The sequence below is a fragment of the Gadus morhua genome, chromosome 8 (assembly GCF_902167405.1).
Source record: "Gadus morhua chromosome 8, gadMor3.0, whole genome shotgun sequence".
Classification (NCBI taxonomy): Eukaryota; Metazoa; Chordata; class Actinopteri; order Gadiformes; family Gadidae; genus Gadus; species Gadus morhua.
Genome location: NC_044055.1, coordinates 26,980,145 through 26,999,651, shown reverse-complemented (window position 1 = coordinate 26,999,651; position 19,507 = coordinate 26,980,145). Strand labels below are relative to the sequence as shown.

Sequence of the window (19,507 nt, the reverse complement as noted above, 5' to 3'; positions counted from 1 at the left end):
ACCGCTACTTAAAAAGCCTGGCCTAGATCCTGAATTAGTCAGGAACTATCGGCCTATATCGAATCTGCCCTTCTTGTCTAAGGTACTGGAAAGGATTGTAGCAAAGCAAATTGTTGACTATTTGGCGAGGAATAATCTCTTCGAACCTTTCCAGTCGGGGTTCAGGAATTTCCACTCAACTGAAACTGCTATTACAAGAGTTGTAAATGACATCCTTCTTGCTTTGGATAAAAATACAAGCACAATGCTTGTGATGTTGGATCTGAGCGCTGCGTTTGATACGATTGACCATAGCACTCTTCTCCACCGTCTTGAACACTATGTTGGTTTCGGGGGTACGGCTCTTGGTTGGCTTGAATCGTACCTCACAGATAGAACCCAATTTGTGCTTCATGAGGGTGCAGAATCGAAGCATTGTAAGTTGCGCTTTGGCGTACCACAAGGGTCGGTTCTTGGTCCATTGCTTTTTGCAATTTATATGCTTCCCCTCGGTGACGTTATCCGCGGCTTCGGAATTAGTTTCCATTGCTATGCGGATGACACCCAGCTCTACATTCCTGTAGATTCCGGGGATTCTGCCCAGATTCAAAAGGTTGAGTCTTGTTTGGCTGCTGTGAAGGGCTGGATGTCACAAAACTTCCTACAGCTTAATTCTGGGAAGACGGAGCTGATGATTATCGGCTCGAAGCGGGACCGGGAAAAGTTTGAGGATGTCTCTCTGTGGTTGGATGGCTTCGCCATCCCACAGAGTGCATCCGTCAGAAATCTTGGTGTCTTGTTTGACCCTCAACTATGCTTTGATCAGCATATAAGAAGTATAACTAGAATTGCCTTTTTCCATTTGAGAAACATTGCAAGAATTAGATCAATGTTATCTGAAGTGGATGCAGAGACACTGATTCATGCGTTTGTCTCGTCAAGACTGGACTATTGCAATGCATTGTTCTCGGGATTACCGAACTCTACTATAAAGAGTCTACAGCTGGTACACAATGCGGCAGCTAGATTGCTGACCAGAACGAGAAAGTTTGATCATATTACACCTATTCTCGCCTCTTTACATTGGCTACCAATAACTTTCAGATCAGACTTTAAGGTGCTATTGCTGACCTATAAAGCCTTGCATGGACTATCTCCATTGTACCTGAAGGACCTGATCATTCCTTATAGTCCTTCTCGGTCTCTCCGGTCTTCGGGAGCCGGCCTTCTTTCATTGCCGAAGGTTAAAAAGAAATCGGCTGGACAGAGAGCGTTTGCCTATCGAGCCCCCTTTCTATGGAATAGGCTGCCATCAGCGATCAGGGAAGCTGACTCTGTGGAGCTATTCAAAGGGAAGCTCAAAACGCACCTCTACAATCTTGCATTTGGAGTGTGAAAACAACAGATGCGTAGTGAAGACTACTCTGTCTGCTTGTGCTTTTCTTATTACATTATACATTCCCACTATGTACTTTCCCGTTCTAATTCACTTTTCTGTCAGTTGTAGCGTGCTGCGGGTGCTGGACTGGATGCCTGGACTCTCCTTATGGATAACCGGCCAGAACCCCATCACCATTTTAATATGATGTACATGTATTTACCTGTATGCCAATTGTGGCACCCATTGCACTCCTGACCATCCCTGGAAGAAGGGATCCCCTACACTGCGTTTCTTCTCAAGATTTCTTCCTTGCTGATTCAAGGGAGTTTTTTCTTGCCCGTGTGGGGGCATGGGTAAAGGGGGGTGTCACAAATATTTGGCCTGTTAAAGCCCTTTGAGACTGTAATGGTGATTAAGGGCTATATAAATAAAATTGAATTGAATTGAATTGAGACGCAGCATTTATTTAATGCTCATATGACCTAGTGCTGAAAAAAGGTTATATGAAAAAGTGTGAGGGTGGCGGTGGTGCGCTAAACTTGTTCTGTGAGCAGCTGGATGTGAACCATGGTGTGAAGGAAGTGAACACAACGATCGATTTTCAACTGTGCGCGCATGCACTGGTGTAATTGAGCTGCGCTGCTATATATCTTTTTTATCAATGTGACGAGTTGCGAGTCTAGTGCAGGCCGGGTTTTTTTTTCCCAGCACCCCCTGCTGAGAATACGTTCTCGCGGCTGCACCAGATGTTAAACATTAAACGGTCACATAAATCATTACTATTTTTAGAAAATGTATGTTTGTTTCATATAATTGTATTGGAAGTCCTGGTTTTCACTAGGGTTGCCGCGGTGTGGACATTTTCACACCGAGTAATACACTCGTCTCAACACCGGTATTACCGAGTATAAACGGTATAAACTTTGAAACTAGGTCAACCGCCACACAAGTGTGGCAAGGTGGTAGGTGAAAGGAAAATAAACTAAAAGATCTAACTAAGAAATAAGAAAAAGGAACCGACAACGCCACCCTGGGAATTTCACCTCAGGGAATTGATGCAAAGTACACAGGTAAGTCCACTCGTTTAGAAGGCATGAGACGTAGTTTAAATGTCATAGAAAAATACAATTTATTAAATAACTTTCCTTTTCAATTCAAAATCTTCAGCATGCAACCAAAAGAAAAAACAACAATAGGCACAAAATAGTTGAGATAAACGCAAAACTAAATGAGTAATCAAATCAAAAGAAAAATACACACAATAGTTGAGATAAACGCAAAACTAAATGAGTAATCAAACCAAAAGAAAACAAACCATTCAAATAATTAGAACACACATTAACACTCATGCACACACGGATGGGGGGGCAACCCCGGTTAAAAGACACACTGGATGAGCACCCTTGGAGCACTACTCGGGAGGGGGGTGCGCCGCAGCGACAGGCGGCAGTAGGCACGAGGTGCCGGCCGGTGGTGTACGTGAAGTAAACAACGCGGCGTGCAGCAGCAGTGAAGCGGAGTAGCGTGGAAAGGCAATATCAGCCAGCAAAGCACGTGAAGTAAACAACGCGGCGTGCAGCAACAGTGAAGCGGAGTAGCGTGGAAAGACAATATCAGCCTGGCAAAGCACGTGAAGTAAACAACGCGGCGTGCAGCAACAGTGAAGCGGAGTAGCGTGGAAAGACAATATCAGCCTGGCAAAGCAGCAGCAACCCCAATGAGCTGATTGCAGTTGGTCCCGTTTACGAAAACATGATATTAGTGTGGCTACATAAAACAGAAATGCTACAGTTGTTTGCTATGCTAACACATACCTGTTTACGACCAAACACGGGCACACACACGGGCACACACACACTCCCGTTTACACAGGAGGAGGGAGGGAGAGAGGACTCCGGCCGTCATCAGCGTTTACCTGAGACCACACTAGTGTTAGCCATCAGACAGCATCAACTACATTGCCATGAAAGAAAATACTTAAAATAACTTGCTTACAAGAACTTACACCACAGCTCGCACAAAAACCCTGAAGCAGCAACAAATAGTCGCCCTATCGGACCAGACCACCTTTTGGCCCGGAAGTGACGCGCAAGTGACAGGAGCGCAAAAGAGGAAGAGGCAGGTGGAGGACGGCTGCTTTTATACCGCCCACATCATGACGGCCACTAGTGGTACTTGTACCGTGACTAACATGGATAGCACCTTTATCCTGCTACACAAGCATCGGTTTTTAGACCCTTCTCGTCCTTCAGTTGCCGCCAACGTTCGAAAGCAGCGCCTAGGATTATTCTTGATTTCAGTTTTTCTCTTTCAGCGTTTTTATTATCAATTACTCTCTGAAAAAGAGTTTTCCTTCTCTTTGCTGGTGGTGGTGGTGGTGGTGGGGATGGTTGCGTCTTGTCTGCCATGGAAATTGTCTTCTACTGCTAGGTCCAAATGTGGATTAACTAGTTCCAGTAGCTACCATAGGATAACAACAAACAGGAGCTTGCTCTGGGTCACGAGCTCTGGGTCACGAGTACTGCACGAAGGGGTCGCGCGCGGGGCGCGGGGGAGGGGGGGAGGGGGAGTGCAGTACGACCGTTTGATTGACGTACTTACTGTCCAATGCAACTCGGTGGCAATGGAAATGATCGGCTGGAGTTTTTCAAGCCCTGCCCGTTCCTTGACAAGTTTAATTTTCATGTCAGTACTTCCGACTCAGTGGCTGTAAGCGGGTTATGATAAGGATTTCAAGTAATTTTGCAAAAATGGCCAAAAAAGCGAATTCCGTACCCAACCTTTAACTTCATTCAAAGAATAGAATTATACTTGGTGCCAAGTTGTATTATTTAGTTTTTATGAATATAGGAAATATTGTTTGAGGCAAGCTATATATTTGTCATTGGCTCAAGTTATGTAATATAGATGTGAACCATTACCCTAGATTTTTTTAATTGGTTCAACAGAAGGCTTTTTCCAGTGTAGATGTGGTGCCAGCACGGCCTTGAAAACATGGGTTCAAGTTCGAAATAAGCACAAAAATATAATTCCATAAGCTTTAGTGAACACTGGAAAAAGCCTTCTGTTGAACCAATTAAAAAATCTAGGGTAATGGTTCACATCTATATTACATAACTTGAGCCAATGACAAATATATAGCTTGCCTCAAACAATTTTTCCTATATTCATAAAAACTAAATAATACAACTTGGCACCAAGTATAATTCTATTCTTTGAATGAAGTGAATACATTTAAATCGTATGTTAAATCCTAAACAAAAAAATATTGATTCACTCCAACAATTGTTTCTCATTTAAGAAATATCTATCAGAAATAATTTGTTTTATGCAATCAAAAAGATTAAAATGTAATCAAACAATTGTTTCTCATTTAAACATGAACATTTTTAAACATAACATATTTTTGTATACAATATATATTAAAGGTTGGGTACGCGATTTGCGAAACGCCAGCAGATTTTGAAAATACACAACTCAAATGGTCCTACCCCCTCTCCTTCAACGCTGACTCTGACTCCACCCATTCCAAGTACCTGGACGCGCAATCATGCACGAGCGCGAACAGAGCTGCGCGAGAGCGAGCCAGGCTAGCGTAGGTTTTCGTTTAACAACATGGCACTACATTCAGCTGTAAGTTGCACCCAGTACCGCGGGAAGTAGGGGTGCTGGGGGTGCTGCAACATCCCCTGTCCGAGGCCCTGTCTTATCACAGAAAACGATCATTTCTAAAAACTCCTGCCAAAGTGGAGATTTCTGAAAACGCCGGTTATGTGTTGTCGTGTCAACGGGGAGAAACGGGATTTTAGGTTCTGAAGCGTCACATTATGCACCAGGAAATGCTTAACGTCATGTGAGCGCCCGCTGTACCGTATTGGTCCGAATATAAACACAAACCCCATTGTAAGACGACCTATATTTGGAAAAAAGATTTGAAGACCAGATCTTGATTTCATGAATAAATAAATTGTATTAATTGAAATAATATACGAAAATAAAAAGGCATAGAATAAAACACTGCATTGCCACTAAACAGTAGTGCAAATAGGCCGTACGGATGTGTACACCAAAGACTTCCTGACACGAAGGGGTCGCGCGCGGGGCGCGGGGGAGGGGGGGAGGGGGAGTGCAGTACGACCGTTTGATTGACGTACTTACTGTCCAATGCAACTCGGTGGCAATGGAAATGATCGGCTGGAGTTTTTCAAGCCCTGCCCGTTCCACAGATGATTGACAAGTTTAATTTTCATGTCAGTACTTCCGACTCAGTGGCTGTAAGCGGGTTATGATAAGGATTTCAAGTAATTTTGCAAAAATGGCCAAAAAAGCGAATTCCGTACCCAACCTTTAACTTCATTCAAAGAATAGAATTATACTTGGTGCCAAGTTGTATTATTTAGTTTTTATGAATATAGGAAATATTGTTTGAGGCAAGCTATATATTTGTCATTGGCTCAAGTTATGTAATATAGATGTGAACCATTACCCTAGATTTTTTTAATTGGTTCAACAGAAGGCTTTTTCCAGTGTAGATGTGGTGCCAGCACGGCCTTGAAAACATGGGTTCAAGTTCGAAATAAGCACAAAAATATAATTCCATAAGCTTTAGTGAACACTGGAAAAAGCCTTCTGTTGAACCAATTAAAAAATCTAGGGTAATGGTTCACATCTATATTACATAACTTGAGCCAATGACAAATATATAGCTTGCCTCAAACAATTTTTCCTATATTCATAAAAACTAAATAATACAACTTGGCACCAAGTATAATTCTATTCTTTGAATGAAGTGAATACATTTAAATCGTATGTTAAATCCTAAACAAAAAAATATTGATTCACTCTGTAGAATGTTGGTGTATTTTAGTGTCTCTCTGTTGTTCACATTTCTAGTCTAGGAACAGGCCAGGGCCTCTCATACTGATACAAGGTGTTATCCTTAACATTCTGCCATTGTTATGTCTCAACAAGGTTGAACCGACCTGGTCCTCCGGGACATAGCCAGGGCCAAATACCTTATCAAGGCTGAGAGTGCGTCTGTTCACGTGTTATTCATGTATCCCCTTTTTGTATAATACTCGCCCCAACCCTTTGGTTCGAGGAGTAGAGGGTTTCGACAGCCGAGGAACAAGTCATCGACCACCGGGTCCACTATAGATTATTCAACCTAAGTCTGTATCTCGCTGTACATCCTGGAATAAACCATCTATTCAACCCTCTAATCCAACCTGTCAAGCTGCTTTGTTTTCGACTTCAAGAATTACTACTACGACTGAAAATACACAACGCAGAGTCTGTCCGAACAGTTTAGAAATAAGCTGAAATCTAACATTTGGTGCCGTGACACCGTCTTGAAGAGAGAGGAGTGAGAAGACGATTGCCTCTGAAGATTGCCCTGTGACCGAGAAGAGCGTGCGCCCTGCCTGGGAACGTCTGATCAACGCCTGCCCTGCTGAGGGACCCGCATCCACAACGCGGCTGAACCAGCGCATCTCTATGCACCACGTGGGAATCAACGGTGACTGAATCTCATTCCAAACTCTCGACCAAGAGAAAAGAACAAGAAAGTAATCTTAAAATAATCTACACACACATAACTGTGATTATTATTATTTGTTTTACTATTAGGCTGCACTACATTTGCTGAGTAATGAAGTTGTGTCATTAAGAGCTTGACGAAGTGAGGACCTGTATTAGTGATTAAGAGTTTGTGTAATAATCACTGAATATACGCCATATGAAACTATTGATTGTTTGTTGAATAAGGCCTTTGGTCTGGGTTTGAGTCCTAGAATATTGTTTGTTGAATAAGGCCTTTGGTCTGGGTTTGAGTCCTAGAATATTGTTTGTTGAATAAGGCCTTTGGTCTGGGTTTGAGTCCTAGAATATTGTTTGTTGAATAAGGCCTTTGGTCTGGGTTTGAGTCCTAGAATATTGTTTGTTGAATAAGGCCTTTGGTCTGGGTTTGAGTCCTAGAATATTGTTTGTTGAATAAGGCCTTTGAGCTGGGATTGAGTCCTAGAATATTGTAATAGCATGTCATTCAAGTGATTTGTTCATCTTTGCTAGTTTGTCAACGTTGATACGTGTCCTGAATATAACTTAAGACGTCGGGTTTGCTCAGGGCTTTTGTTTTACGACTTGTTGGACAAGGAGTGAAACCGTACTTGTATTGAATTCACTGGTGAGGTTACATGAATCGCTAGAGTTTTTGTTTGTGCTATGTTGTTTTGATCCCCGCCGAGGAATCACATATATTGTTTTTAATCGAAGAAGGGAAAAGTGTGCCATCATCTGTTGTTGGCATACCGAGCTCCGTGGGAGGCGTCTATTTGTTTCTTTCTAAGCAGCGATTGGTCGCTAGTTTTAGTTACTTTACAGATAGAAAAAGATAGAAAAAATGCCGAAAGATAAAGGCAGGAAGAAGGCAGAGGAGGAGGAAGAGGATAGCAATCTGAACCAAAGGAACAAGATGTTTTTGAAGTGGAGGTTAGAGAGATTGATCTTTATTCAGTTAGCGAGACTCTGTAACAAAAAGAGAGATGAATTGGAAAAGACAACTGCTCTGAAAAAAATTAGAGTGCAAATCAAACTGCTTGCCGACGAAATTCGTTTGTTCAAGGATGAAGCGACTCGGAACAAAGAGCAGAGGAAGTTCACAGACCTACACACGACGCTAGTCGGAGAAGGACTGATAGCGGCCCACCCCCTCGACTCAGGGCCCTCTGAGGGGAGTGACCAAGGCAAAGGAGGAGGAACCTTGGGAGCCTATGGTTGCATGTACCCCAAACTGCCATTGTGTGGCCCAGATGGGGAATACATCTTCCCTGGTGGTTTACAGGAGTCGAGACACAGTGTTCTTTCAGACATCAACAGCTTTATAGGCGAGTACCCGGTCATCTGCAGTACTCCCCACGTGCCACAGAAGGGAAATCCATCTGCCCCACCTGACTATGCTAATTATGATGCGACCCAGACCCCACAACAATTTCCCCAATTCACCCCTGTCCCACCACATTCCTTTCTTCCACAACAATGTCTACATCCGAACCCCCCAAAACAACAATTCTCCCAGGAGAGGTCTGGAGCAGTGACTAAGAATGAGTCACTCTATGGAGGATTTGATGACAACATACAACCACACATGAAGACCACAGACGAGAAGAAGGGAATAGCCAGGGAACGAGAAAGATTCCCCCAGTCCAACAGGGACAGAGGACGATTCCCCCAGCCAGTCAGACAGAAAGAACCTCGACCATGCCACAACTGTGGACAAATTGGACACTGGATCAGAGAATGTAAAGCCCCTCGAAAGATGTACCGTGACCGCTCCAACGAGAGAGTAGGGGAAGAAAACCGCTCAGACAAAATGAGGGAACGATTGAAGAAGTTACAGGCGAAGAGTGTTGAAGAACTCAGCCGCATATGCTATTCAGTGTTCGAAACCAACAATAACACCGACTTGGAATGACACTCGTTAGATTTGGCACGCAAACTAACTGATACGGGGTGAAGAGTAGGGAGTGTTTAAGTGTTTGTTATTTTCATTCCTTTATTTTCACAAGAGGTTAGTCTTCGAAAGATGCTAGGACTTTTGTCACTGCCTATCTAAGTTCATGTTGGTTCCTTCTTGACACAACTGCTCAGCTTTAGAACATTTTGTTTGTTTTGTTTTATTTTTGAACAAAGGTTCAATCATTCATTCATTCACACAAGGTTTATTGAGAACTATGATGACTGATTACTGATTACTGATATAACAATTTTTCGAGTCAAGCGATTTATTTTTGTATGATCATTTTTCATTGTTTATCGAATCATTTTGATTATTATTAATGTTGGAGGCTGTGACAATGCCTCCCCCATGACTGATACTGCACCTTTTCTTTGTTTCATGTTTCATTGTACCTGGGAGATCCAGGAGACACGGACACTTGTTGAGTCCTTGGGAGGAGTCCTTGAACTGAACTGTGTCTGTGTTTGTCCTGACGCCCTACTACGAACTTTCATCCTCATCCCCCATCACACCTGCGGTGGCCATCAACTGGAAAATAACTCTGTTGCAACTGCTACTCAAAACCAACTGAGTCATGCAGTATTGTCTGTGATGTTGTTGTGACAAGCAGAGGGAGGTGTCTCGACAGTTGACTTTCTTGATTCTTTAAAAATGTTTTAATCATGAGTAACCTAATGAGTTTGTTATTTTCTTTATTATAGTGGCCTACACCTGGTTTACTTGTGTATGATTTGAATTTACTTGTCCTATTGCCTTTTATGCTTTCTTTCATTGATTTAGTTAATTATTAATGGGTCACCAGAAAATACACTGAATTCTCTTTTTGTTGGTGATCTTTAAACTATGTTTAGTATGATCAAGAGGGAGGAATGTAGAATGTTGGTGTATTTTAGTGTCTCTCTGTTGTTCACATTTCTAGTCTAGGAACAGGCCAGGGCCTCTCATACTGATACAAGGTGTTATCCTTAACATTCTGCCATTGTTATGTCTCAACAAGGTTGAACCGACCTGGTCCTCCGGGACATAGCCAGGGCCAAATACCTTATCAAGGCTGAGAGTGCGTCTGTTCACGTGTTATTCATGTATCCCCTTTTTGTATAATACTCGCCCCAACCCTTTGGTTCGAGGAGTAGAGGGTTTCGACAGCCGAGGAACAAGTCATCGACCACCGGGTCCACTATAGATTATTCAACCTAAGTCTGTATCTCGCTGTACATCCTGGAATAAACCATCTATTCAACCCTCTAATCCAACCTGTCAAGCTGCTTTGTTTTCGACTTCAAGAATTACTACTACGACTGAAAATACACAACGCAGAGTCTGTCCGAACAGTTTAGAAATAAGCTGAAATCTAACAACTCCAACAATTGTTTCTCATTTAAGAAATATCTATCAGAAATAATTTGTTTTATCCAATCAAAAAGATTAAAATGTAATCAAACAATTGTTTCTCATTTAAAAATGAACATTTTTAAACATAACATATTTTTGTATACAATATATATTAAAGGTTGGGTACGCGATTTGCGAAACGCCAGCAGATTTTGAAAAAACACAACTCAAATGGTCCTACCCCCTCTCCTTCAACGCTGACTCTGACTCCACCCATTCCAAGTACTTGGACGCGCAATCATGCACGAGCGCGAACAGAGATGCGCGAGAGCGAGCCAGGCTAGCGTAGGTTTTCGTTTAACAACATGGCACTACATTCAGCTGTAAGTTGCACCCAGTACCGCGGGAAGTAGGGGTGCTGGGGGTGCTGCAACACCCCCTGTCCGAGGCCCTGTCTTATCACAGAAAACGATCATTTCTAAAAACTCCTGCCAAAGTGGAGATTTCTGAAAACGCCGGTTATGTGTTGTCGTGTCAACGGGGAGAAACGGGATTTTAGGTTCTGAAGCGTCACATTATGCACCAGGAAATGCTTAACGTCATGTGAGCGCCCGCTGTACCGTATTGGTCCGAATATAAACACAAACCCCATTGTAAGACGACCTATATTTGGAAAAAAGATTTGAAGACCAGATCTTGATTTCATGAATAAATAAATTGTATTAATTGAAATAATATACGAAAATAAAAAGGCATAGAATAAAACACTGCATTGCCACTAAACAGTAGTGCAAATAGGCCGTACGGATGTGTACACCAAAGACTTCCTGACACGAAGGGGTCGCGCGCGGGGCGCGGGGGAGGGGGGGAGGGGGAGTGCAGTACGACCGTTTGATTGACGTACTTACTGTCCAATGCAACTCGGTGGCAATGGAAATGATCGGCTGGAGTTTTTCAAGCCCTGCCCGTTCCACAGATGATTGACAAGTTTAATTTTCATGTCAGTACTTCCGACTCAGTGGCTGTAAGCGGGTTATGATAAGGATTTCAAGTAATTTTGCAAAAATGGCCAAAAAAGCGAATTCCGTACCCAACCTTTAACTTCATTCAAAGAATAGAATTATACTTGGTGCCAAGTTGTATTATTTAGTTTTTATGAATATAGGAAATATTGTTTGAGGCAAGCTATATATTTGCCATTGGCTCAAGTTATGTAATATAGATGTGAACCATTACCCTAGATTTTTTTAATTGGTTCAACAGAAGGCTTTTTCCAGTGTAGATGTGGTGCCAGCACGGCCTTGAAAACATGGGTTCAAGTTCGAAATAAGCACAAAAATATAATTCCATAAGCTTTAGTGAACACTGGAAAAAGCCTTCTGTTGAACCAATTAAAAAATCTAGGGTAATGGTTCACATCTATATTACATAACTTGAGCCAATGACAAATATATAGCTTGCCTCAAACAATTTTTCCTATATTCATAAAAACTAAATAATACAACTTGGCACCAAGTATAATTCTATTCTTTGAATGAAGTGAATACATTTAAATCGTATGTTAAATCCTAAACAAAAAAATATTGATTCACTCCAACAATTGTTTCTCATTTAAGAAATATCTATCAGAAATAATTTGTTTTATGCAATCAAAAAGATTAAAATGTAATCAAACAATTGTTTCTCATTTAAACATGAACATTTTTAAACATAACATATTTTTGTATACAATATATATTAAAGGTTGGGTACGCGATTTGCGAAACGCCAGCAGATTTTGAAAATACACAACTCAAATGGTCCTACCCCCTCTCCTTCAACGCTGACTCTGACTCCACCCATTCCAAGTACCTGGACGCGCAATCATGCACGAGCGCGAACAGAGCTGCGCGAGAGCGAGCCAGGCTAGCGTAGGTTTTCGTTTAACAACATGGCACTACATTCAGCTGTAAGTTGCACCCAGTACCGCGGGAAGTAGGGGTGCTGGGGGTGCTGCAACATCCCCTGTCCGAGGCCCTGTCTTATCACAGAAAACGATCATTTCTAAAAACTCCTGCCAAAGTGGAGATTTCTGAAAACGCCGGTTATGTGTTGTCGTGTCAACGGGGAGAAACGGGATTTTAGGTTCTGAAGCGTCACATTATGCACCAGGAAATGCTTAACGTCATGTGAGCGCCCGCTGTACCGTATTGGTCCGAATATAAACACAAACCCCATTGTAAGACGACCTATATTTGGAAAAAAGATTTGAAGACCAGATCTTGATTTCATGAATAAATAAATTGTATTAATTGAAATAATATACGAAAATAAAAAGGCATAGAATAAAACACTGCATTGCCACTAAACAGTAGTGCAAATAGGCCGTACGGATGTGTACACCAAAGACTTCCTGACACGAAGGGGTCGCGCGCGGGGCGCGGGGGAGGGGGGGGAGGGGGAGTGCAGTACGACCGTTTGATTGACGTACTTACTGTCCAATGCAACTCGGTGGCAATGGAAATGATCGGCTGGAGTTTTTCAAGCCCTGCTCGTTCCACAGATGATTGACAAGTTTAATTTTCATGTCAGTACTTCCGACTCAGTGGCTGTAAGCGGGTTATGATAAGGATTTCAAGTAATTTTGCAAAAATGGCCAAAAAAGCGAATTCCGTACCCAACCTTTAACTTCATTCAAAGAATAGAATTATACTTGGTGCCAAGTTGTATTATTTAGTTTTTATGAATATAGGAAATATTGTTTGAGGCAAGCTATATATTTGCCATTGGCTCAAGTTATGTAATATAGATGTGAACCATTACCCTAGATTTTTTTAATTGGTTCAACAGAAGGCTTTTTCCAGTGTAGATGTGGTGCCAGCACGGCCTTGAAAACATGGGTTCAAGTTCGAAATAAGCACAAAAATATAATTCCATAAGCTTTAGTGAACACTGGAAAAAGCCTTCTGTTGAACCAATTAAAAAATCTAGGGTAATGGTTCACATCTATATTACATAACTTGAGCCAATGACAAATATATAGCTTGCCTCAAACAATTTTTCCTATATTCATAAAAACTAAATAATACAACTTGGCACCAAGTATAATTCTATTCTTTGAATGAAGTGAATACATTTAAATCGTATGTTAAATCCTAAACAAAAAAATATTGATTCACTCCAACAATTGTTTCTCATTTAAGAAATATCTATCAGAAATAATTTGTTTTATCCAATCAAAAAGATTAAAATGTAATCAAACAATTGTTTCTCATTTAAACATGAACATTTTTAAACATAACATATTTTTGTATACAATATATATTAAAGGTTGGGTACGCGATTTGCGAAACGCCAGCAGATTTTGAAAATACACAACTCAAATGGTCCTACCCCCTCTCCTTCAACGCTGACTCTGACTCCACCCATTCCAAGTACCTGGACGCGCAATCATGCACGAGCGCGAACAGAGCTGCGCGAGAGCGAGCCAGGCTAGCGTAGGTTTTCGTTTAACAACATGGCACTACATTCAGCTGTAAGTTGCACCCAGTACCGCGGGAAGTAGGGGTGCTGGGGGTGCTGCAACATCCCCTGTCCGAGGCCCTGTCTTATCACAGAAAACGATCATTTCTAAAAACTCCTGCCAAAGTGGAGATTTCTGAAAACGCCGGTTATGTGTTGTCGTGTCAACGGGGAGAAACGGGATTTTAGGTTCTGAAGCGTCACATTATGCACCAGGAAATGCTTAACGTCATGTGAGCGCCCGCTGTACCGTATTGGTCCGAATATAAACACAAACCCCATTGTAAGACGACCTATATTTGGAAAAAAGATTTGAAGACCAGATCTTGATTTCATGAATAAATAAATTGTATTAATTGAAATAATATACGAAAATAAAAAGGCATAGAATAAAACACTGCATTGCCACTAAACAGTAGTGCAAATAGGCCGTACGGATGTGTACACCAAAGACTTCCTGACACTCCTCTGCCCCGCTGTGTTCGCTCTGGCTGTGGTCGCTCCGAACTGTTTCGGCCCGTGGCAAAGCGAGTCATCCTCGCTGCTGTCCAAGGCATGTTGAGACGCAGCATTTATTTAATGCTCATATGACCTAGTGCTGAAAAAAGGTTATATGAAAAAGTGTGAGGGTAGCGGTGGTGCGCTAAACTTGTTCTGTGAGCAGCTGGATGTGAACCATGGTGTGAAGGAAGTGAACACAACGATCGATTTTCAACTGTGCGCGCATGCACTGGTGTAATTGAGCTGCGCTGCTATATATCTTTTTTATCAATGTGACGAGTTGCGAGTCTAGTGCAGGCCGTTTTTTTTTTTTCCAGCACCCCCTGCTGAGAATACGTTCTCGCGGCTATGGTTGCACCAGATGTTATAAACATTAAACGGTCACATAAATCATTACTATTTTTAGAAAATGTATGTTTGTTTCATATAATTGTATTGGAAGTCCAGGTTTTCACTAGGGTTGCCGCGGTGTGGACATTTTCACACCGAGTAATACACTCGTCTCAACACCGGTATTACCGAGTATAAACGGTATAAACTTTGAAACTAGGTCAACCGCCACACAAGCATCGGTTTTTAGACCCTTCTCGTCCTTCAGTTGCCGCCAACGTTCGAAAGCAGCGCCTAGGATTATTCTTCTTTTCAGTTTTTTTCTTTCAGCGTTTTTATTATCAATTACTCTCTGAAAAAGAGTTTTCCTTCTCTTTGCTGGTGGTGGTGGTGGGGGTGGTGGGGATGGTGGCGTCTTGTCTGCCATGGAAATTGTCTTCTACTGCTAGGTCCAAATGTGGATTAACTAGTTCTAGTAGCTACCGCAGGGTAACAACAAATGCCGCGTTTCCACTGCAGGGTGCGGAACGGATCGGATCGCAAAGGTGCGGTAGGGAGGGGGCGGTATAGCCCAGCTCAGTTCCGAGGTCGCGTTTCCACTGCCGACAGTACCCTTGGTGGTAGGCCGGATGTCGATCGCCGCGGCAGCTACGTAAACATCGTAAACAACGTCTTCTTCCCCAAGAATGCAGACGAACGTCTCCACCTCCTTGTTCGCCCAAGCAAGCTTTTTACGCGACATGTTAATTGTAAAGAATAATACCTCGAGGCTACTGTTTGTTTGTTTTTATCCCCGCGTCACCCGGAAGTGACGATTCTGTCAACCAATCAACGGAGGGGGGGTGTAGCTAGAATTTCACGGGACCATTTCAGGCGTCTGGTCTCGTTTTGGGTACCGCAACGGAGGAGTCCCGAGAATGGGGCCGGAACGGGTACGGCAAAGTCCGGGTCACGCCCACTTTTGGCGGTGGAAACGTGACCCGACCTGCACCTTTGCGATCCGATCCGTTCCGCACCCTGCAGTGGAAACGCGCCAAAACAGGAGCTTGCTCTGGGTCACGAGTACTGCACGAAGGGGTCGCGCGCGGGGCGCGGGGGAGGGGGAGTGCAGTACGACCGTTTGATTGACGTACTTACTGTCCAATGCAACTCGGTGGCAATGGAAATGATTGGCTGGAGTTTTTCGAGCCCTGCCCGTTCCACAGATGATTGACAAGTTTAATTTTCATGTCAGTACTTCTGACTCAGTGGCTGTAAGCGGGTTATGATAAGGATTAGTAATGATTTAAACCTGCAACACGAAGCAGTGGCGTGTTACTACAAAGCCTCAATCAAGTAAAAGACCTTGATACCTGTTTGATAACTCTTTTATCGAACAGGTATAATAAACAACCCTGATAAATATCTGTCTCCAGGCGTATTTCAGCTGGCCTTGACACTGCACGCTATCATAGCAACTGTAACCCTCAAGAACAATGGATCAGTCTCCTGTATTCTGTCCCAATGACATAAGAGCAGCAATCAGCACGCAATCCCTGATGGCCCTGAAGAACTTCAAGCGGACGATAAGGAGCGATATTACTGTGACCTCAAACCAGCTATCTCCACTATCTTCGCTCCTCACCAACCATACCACCGCATGGCATAAAACTGTGGTTTTATCGGGCAGTCTTTTGCAGAGTGTTAAATCTCTCTCTTTCCCTCTGCCCCCACCCCCCCTCATTCTCTCCCTTTCCTTCCCTCCCTCCCTCTCCCTCTCTTCCCCTCCCTCTCTTTACCTTCCTCCCTCTCCCTCTTTATCCATCCATCTCTCAACCTTCCATCCTTTCCCTCCCTCTATCTCTCTCCCTCCCTCTCCCTCCCTCTGTCTCCCTCTCCCTCCCTCCCTCCCTCCCTCCCTCCCTCCCCCCCTCCCTCCCTCCCTCCCTCCCTCCCTCCCTCCCTCCCTCCCTCCCTCCCTCTATCACTCAGATCACGGGCAGCTGTGTATTTCTGACAGGGAGAGGAGCTGAGAAGGTAGAGATCAGTTCAGAGCTCTATATTCTTTAATCCATAACTTTACTGAATCATTATTTTGATCCGATTTATTGTGATTTCCATAAAAGACAAAGAGACATGATTTATTAATGATTGATTGATATATTGATTGAGTGTATGGTTGGTTGATTGATGGGTTGATTCTACTTATGTACTACAGACAGAAAGAAAACTTCTCGATCAACCAACTCTTCTAATGTATAATGCAGTACTAAATTAGTACTGAAGTAGTATGTCAGAACTGTTAGTACTGTAGTAACGTGTTAGTACTGTTTGTACTGTAGGAACATGTTAGTACTGTTAGTCGGCTACTACTATGATATAACTATGTGACACTTATGTTAGTACTATGTTAGTATTATTGTAATACTGAAGTACATTGCACTTGTACTATTCTTTGTTAGTACCATATTAAAAATGACCTCTGTAGGATTTTACGACATTCGGGGCACAGATTTACATTAATTTACAAGTAAATTAAACATTTATTGACAATCTACAGTACCAGACTAGATACAAAGTGCCAAGTTTTGTGGAATTATTCTGCTGATTGGATAACAGCGATGGATCACTAAAATCGTATTATTTTGAAAGGTTTAGTGCATGATCGGAAGGATAGATTTAAGGATCAATGGATATCTTTTTATTAGTTACACTGCTTTGAGACCGTATATTTTATATATATATATATATATATATATATATATATATATATATATATATATATATATATATATATATATATATATATATATATATATGAGACCTCCTGTATGTATACTAAAACGGAAGTGCTATGATGGTGCTGATACTGTAGGACTGCATATCTACAGATGAGGCACTTTCTTCCCTTCCTGTTGTTGCTGGTCCAGCTATGCAGCTGTGGTGAGTTTGCTACCTTATATTATCTACTTCAGATACCTGCACCACCTTCTAAGTAATACATATACTACATACCACTTCCTACTGGTACTACCTTTTAATACTGCTAGTGCATATACCACCTCTACTACCTAGTAGTACTACCTTCTAACACTGCATATACGTCCTTCTACTACTGTAATCTTCAACTTAGATCTCTGTGTTCATGGGGAACACAGAGATCGTAGTTTACTACCTTCTCCTACCTTCTCTGTAGGCTTACCATTTATTCCAAACCCTAAACCAGGTACTGCTATATGGGCATCCGTTCATTCACTAAAGTCCTTAGTGTCCATTCAATGACAAAATCATTCAATATACTGTTCCCTTTCTGGGGTTTATTTATGAAGGTGGATTGATTATTTAGAGCGTAAACCTGAACTCTGTCCTTCTGCCAGTTATCCTGTTGGGTATTCTCACGACTCTGTTCACTGTATCCAATATAAAGAATATACCATAAACTAAAGAACGGGTATGGTTTATTTGGGATGATCCAGACGGTTTCCTGAAGCCAGAGCTGGAGGAGGTCGTCCCCTCTCTGGACGCCCACAGCACCGCCTCCCCCCGGGCGATGGACCCCGGGCCGGGGGTCCCCGAGGGGCCCCACCTGTTTGGGGAGAACGTGAACCTCCAGTGGGTGACCTGGGAAGGGGTCCTCCCCAATGGCACGGTGAGCATCTTCAACGACTACGCTGGGCGAACGGACTACGTGTGTAAAGTCAACTGCGAGGCGGGCTTCTACAACCCCAGCATGGGGAACTTCTGCCTGTACCCCTACTCTGACCAGGAGTACACCTCCACCAAGTTCCAGGTCCTGGTCAACGTGGACCACTTTGAGTTCCTGGAGTGGAAGGAGGACTCGTACGGTTCCGTCCCTCAGCATGCCATTCGGACCTGCCCCGGGGTGGACATCTTCGTGGGAAAGAACAAGTACGGTCTGGGCAAGGTGGTGAGCCTGCACGAGGCCTTCTTCCTGCCCTGGGAGGGGGACGAGTACTGGTACAAGAAGTACCAGGTGCTGAGCATCAACCGGGACGCCTACAGCCAGCACATCTCCCACGTGCGCTACACCATCGACCAGATGGAGCTCTTCCACCACCCCCCCGAGGCACTGCAGCTGGCCAAGGTCACAAACCTGGAGTGCACCAGTGTGGAGAAGAGAGTGTCCCTTGAGAAGAGCAGCAGCACCCGGAAGACCTGGGACATCGGCCGTCAGACGCGCAACGGATCTGTGTCCACCATGAAGGCCCAGGTGCCCCTGCTGGGCCCCGGCACGCTGGACTTCACCAAGGAGCAGACGGTGAGCTTCTCTGAGGGCACTAGCCTGGAGGAGACCCTGGACCACGAGGTGGCGGTGGAGCTGCTGGTGCCTCCCAACCACTCGTGCACCGTGAGGATGGAGGGCCGCAAGATGACCGCTGACCTGCCCTTCACGGCGCGACTGAGCCGCACTAACCCCCGCGGGGAGACGCGCTGGACCTCGGTCACGGGCACTTACGACGGCGTGCAGGTGGGCGAGATCAGCGCGGTGGTGGAGCGGTGCCAGCTGGTTGCCGATGTAGCGCCCTGCGCCCCCCATCCACAGTGAGGCGCCCCCAGGGATTTGTCAGCATCGTCGTTAAAGCCACGAGTTAAATCTAAATAAAGCTCTCTCAAATCTTCAAGCTCTCCTCGAAATTGTTCTTTCGTGGGTTTTTTTCACGTTATTTGGGTTGTGAGTCCCAAAAGTGCTGACTTGTGGGAAGACGGTAGAATAAATTAAATATGAAGCAGATGAAATGCTTAATACTGTTATACCATCTTTGTCAATGGCAATAGGCTGTATGTTCACATATTCAAGGAATTTCACTGGTATTTGGAATTTTCTGGAGCTGTCAGTGAGAAGAATTTAGACATATATCTAATGAGACATATTTCTAGTAATATTAAAGAAATCTTTATTCATCAAAAATAAAAAAATACTTAAATAAAAATGTGCACTGGCTAAATACATACATTTTTACAGACAG

The 19,507-nt window shown here is 43.3% G+C and overlaps 1 protein-coding gene across 1 annotated transcript; it reads left to right on the top strand.

The window, feature by feature from the left end:
- The first annotated feature begins 2,301 nt into the window (after positions 1–2,301).
- Positions 2,302–19,399, top strand: LOC115549398 (natterin-3-like). Its single transcript, XM_030364544.1, has 4 exons — positions 2,302–2,430; positions 16,512–16,556; positions 17,411–17,462; positions 17,996–19,399. The coding sequence occupies exons 1-4, from the start codon at positions 2,416–2,418 to the stop codon at positions 19,084–19,086; spliced, it is 1,203 nt and encodes a 400-aa protein (XP_030220404.1). The 5' UTR covers positions 2,302–2,415; the 3' UTR covers positions 19,087–19,399.
- Positions 19,400–19,507: the final 108 nt, after the last annotated feature.